The sequence below is a fragment of the Arachis ipaensis genome, chromosome B03 (genome assembly GCF_000816755.2).
Source record: "Arachis ipaensis cultivar K30076 chromosome B03, Araip1.1, whole genome shotgun sequence".
Classification (NCBI taxonomy): Eukaryota; Viridiplantae; Streptophyta; class Magnoliopsida; order Fabales; family Fabaceae; genus Arachis; species Arachis ipaensis.
In genome coordinates this window covers 119,572,711-119,576,734 of record NC_029787.2, presented here as the reverse complement: position 1 = coordinate 119,576,734, position 4,024 = coordinate 119,572,711, and the positions used below count along the sequence as shown (strand labels likewise).

General features: G+C 32.5%; 1 protein-coding gene across 1 annotated transcript; it reads right to left on the bottom strand.

Annotated features, from left to right (window-relative positions):
* Positions 1,296–3,926, bottom strand: LOC107631025 (serine carboxypeptidase-like 31). Its single transcript, XM_016334334.2, has 7 exons — positions 3,531–3,926; positions 3,136–3,339; positions 2,944–3,036; positions 2,787–2,869; positions 2,438–2,713; positions 2,198–2,328; positions 1,296–1,764 (listed from the first exon to the last, which is right to left on the bottom strand). The coding sequence occupies exons 1-7, from the start codon at positions 3,859–3,861 to the stop codon at positions 1,413–1,415; spliced, it is 1,470 nt and encodes a 489-aa protein (XP_016189820.1). The 5' UTR covers positions 3,862–3,926; the 3' UTR covers positions 1,296–1,412.

The following is a 4,024-nucleotide window of genomic DNA, read 5'->3' as shown; positions in this document are numbered from 1 at the left end:
ACTGAGGCAGTATTATTCGAACCAATAATAATATTGAGTAAAAATGACAAATTTAAATCAGATTAAATAGATGTGCATATCTCGGGTTAGATCAAATCTTGAACATTCCTATTTATTTTGATGGTATAAAAAAGGTAATAACTTCAATAATAATATCTTCACGTGAAGATAATATTATGAATAATGGGATAATTTGACACGTTTTACAATATTAATTTCATATAAAGATATTATTATTAGGTGTTTGTTACGGTATGATGATAAATTCATACGTACCGATACGTTTAAAATATGGACAAATAATAACAATTCACGTGGAATTTATTTTCCACATCAAGATTTAATTTTTATTTTTTTAAATATATATTATATCACACTTTTAATTAAATAAAAATTAAAAAAATATTTTTTATTTAATTTATAAAAAGTCTTAAACATATTTTTTATTTGATTAGACAAAAATATCCTTTTAAATTAACAAAATTTTAAAATTCAATTAATCCTAATTTTATAGTTTCAAATAATTTAAACAACAAAATAAAAACATATTAAAAAAATAAAAAATCAAAATTTCTTCATCTTCTCCAATTTCTCTAATCATACGTGCCTCCTCTAAGCAAAACATATCAAAGAAACAAAAAATCAATCGTTCTTCATCTTCTCCAATTACCCCTCTCAAGCAAAGTAGTAAAAATCCCAAACCAAAACCCTAAGTTCTTTGCCGCTGCCTGAATCACAAGCTTTATCATCACCTAAAGTGTTTGATCTAACATAGCCCCTCACATCTTGCATGTTTGATTTAAGAGCTGGTGTGGAGCTCAAATGCGACATGTGCCCAATCTCTTTAGAGGTAGAACCTTTGCTTGTATGGCCAATGTTGAGGCTTAATCGACGAAAAGGTGAAAAATTTCTTGACTTTTCAGGCATTACTTTCGGGTCTGATTCTGGTGAGGCTCATTTGTAAATGAAGTGGTGCCTATGGACGACGGCGGCAAAGAACCTAGGGTTTTGGTTTGGGATTTTTACTGCTTTGTTTTAGATGAGTAATTAGAGAAGATGAAAAACGATCGATTTTTTGTTTTTTTAATATGTTTTGCTTAGAGGGGGCACGAATGATTAGAGAAATTGAAGAAGACGAAGAAATTTTGATTTTTTTTTTAATATGTTTTTGTTTTGTTGTTTAAATTGTTTGAAACTATAAAATTAGGATTAATTGAATTTTAAAATTTCGTTAATTTAAAAGGATATTTTTGTCTATCACTGATAATACTAAAAATAAAAAGTGTGCACTAAAATTTGACATATAATATTTGTGTTATTTTGAACGGATGGAATGTTATTATGTGATATGAGGAGGTAATAGAGGATGAGCGAAACAATAATAAAAGGAAAATGAAGCAATAATAATTGATTTATTTAGTAGAAGGAGGGGATTGTCCACGAAGGAAGGAAGAGAAGAAGGCGAGAGAGCTACTTGGTTTGAAACATGGAACAGCGTGGCCAGCTCCTCTGAAAGTAGCAAATGTTAGCCCTTCGTATTCTTCTACCCACCCACTCACCTCATTCTCATGGTACCATGGTCTCCATGCCTTTCTCACTCTCAATTCAAGAGAACTTAAGCTATACCTTGTTGACAGCACTGGCACTCTTCCATCTGTGTCTCCACTGTAAATCCATATCCTAAGTCCTCCTCCTGATATTAGCTTCCTGTATATTGGCACTACACTTGCCTTTGAATCTCCCCATCCATTGAATATATCATTGCTGCAATGGAATTTTCCACGCATCAAATTATGAGTCTTTTAAGTTAAACAAGTCTCTCTTAATTATATATATTTTAGGCTTTGTTTACAATAACAGAATGAAATATAGGACATAAAATTATGTTTGACAGATGAGATATGGATAAAGACATTGTGTTCATTCTAATAAGAATGACATAGATAGAGACACTAATAAAGAACACAACTTATTTTTTATTTTTTATTTTATTATTCTTGTTAATTTTTTATTATTATATATATATTTTTAATTTTTTTAGATAAAAAATAAAATAATAAATTAGATTTTCATAATTTGCTCTGATTTATCACCAAACAAAATATAAAAACACAAAATTTTATATTTCTATATTTTGTATCTTATTCTTAACGTCTTATCTTATCTGTTTTCAAAAACAAACAAAGCCTTTACTTACTTGCAAATACTCCAATTCTTGAGATTGTGGCCATCACCAGCATGTAGGGCCTTCTGAACATCGGGTCTATTATAATAAGCTCTAGCATAGTCATCCAAGCATGGGTCATAACCACCCATCATTCTAGGCATCTATCCACATAACATAACATATGTGTTACCTAGATCATTTTTCATTAGCAATAGATATAGACTCAATTGTAATTAGTTAGTGATTTGAACATATTCCAATTATATATACCATTGTTGTAGATGATGATGAGCGCGCCATGGAAGAGCGCGCTGTAGAGGCAAAGCAAGTAGAGGTGTAGAGGCTGTATATATCAATTTCTCTGTATTGTTTGAGGACTTCATCTACTGCTTCACTGCAATCTTGGTTACGCCATGGATCGCTGCTGTTGAAGTCACAACTTGTTTTTATTGTTTTGTGAGTCTCGTCTGATATGATTGCATGACTCCAAGCATAGTCTACTAGCCCTATCCAATCCTCAGCATCAGATGTTTCTGGATTTCCTAACTACAATAATAATTCATCATTCAAAACATGATCCATGGATATTTGAAATTAATTAATTAATTATTTATTATACCATAATGCCCTTGAGATTAATATGAAGGGAGGGGTCCTTGTTCCTATCATGGATGAGTTCAGCCAGCTCCGGCACATACTTGCCTGAAATTAGTTTAATTAATTAGTGGAAATGATTAATTAAGATGCAGGAATGAATGAATATATAGAATAAATACCTGCATAACTCTCCCCTGCTATGTAAAAAGTCCTTGTTCTATAGGATGGGAACTTGAGGAACCAGTTGTGGAGAAAAGTGTAAGCATCATTAGCTGTTACAAACAAGTTACAAATCAAAGATATGCATGCATGTTTTTGCATGTAACAAATCAAATAATATTAATTATGTTAAGTTTAAAGTAATAATGGACCTGTCATTTGATCACCCAATTGTTCATAATCACTAGTTGTGTTTGAGTAGGAAAAGCCAACTCCAACAGGAGATTCCAGGAATAACATGTTGGCTTCTTGGTTCCAAGACAAGTTATTAAATTCGAGTCCCTGCCCATCAGAGTCCACTAAAAATGGACCAATCTCTTGTGTTGCTCCATATCCCACAGAAGAACATCCAGGTCCTGCATGCAACAAATTCAATTAATTAAACACATCATTCATGATTCTCAGGTGCAGTCAACTTCACGTGAAGTTGATAGTTGAGAACCATTAGATAAAAATTTAGTCAAATTAATCAAATCATTTAAGGGCTCTCAGTTATCAACTTCACGTGAAGTCGACTGCACATGAGTTTCCAGCTATGATTAATTACCTCCATTAAGCCATAGGACCAAAGGCTTATCATCTGGGTTGGTAATGGCCTCAAAGAACCAGTAAAAGAGTGCTCTTCCATTGGTTTCATTGACAGTAACATAGCCAGCATAGTGCTCAAAATCCACAGCAGGCTGGCCAGGTAAGCCTCTCACAACATCACCATTATTATTATTATTATTGTTATTCATAATCGTTGTCACTTTTCTCTCATTCTCATGATGTCTAGAGGACACAATAACACCCCTTAAGCACAACACATAAAGTAAGAACATTATACTATACAAGCTTCTCAGCTTTAACTTTAACAATAATGTAACAACATTATCCATATTATTGTGTTGTGGTATTTTTTACTTAATTGGAAATTGGGTTGATGTGCAAAGAGAACTCAACATGCCTATTTATAATAATGAGTAGAGGGGGGAGGGTCCTACCTATCATGTACTTCCTTGCTTGTGCTTTCCACTATGCTTCATCATGGGTGGAAATTTC

Coding starts and splice junctions, on each gene's coding strand:
- LOC107631025 (XM_016334334.2), bottom strand. CDS start 3,861: ATGGATAATGTTGTTACATTATTGTTAAAGTTAAAGCTGAGAAGCTTG. Junction 2,870..2,943: donor AGCAGGGGAGAGTTATGCAG/GTATTTATTCTA, acceptor AACTAATTTCAG/GCAAGTATGTGCCGGAGCTG. Junction 1,765..2,197: donor AAGAATTGGAGTATTTGCAA/GTAAGTAAAGGC, acceptor ATTCCATTGCAG/CAATGATATATTCAATGGAT.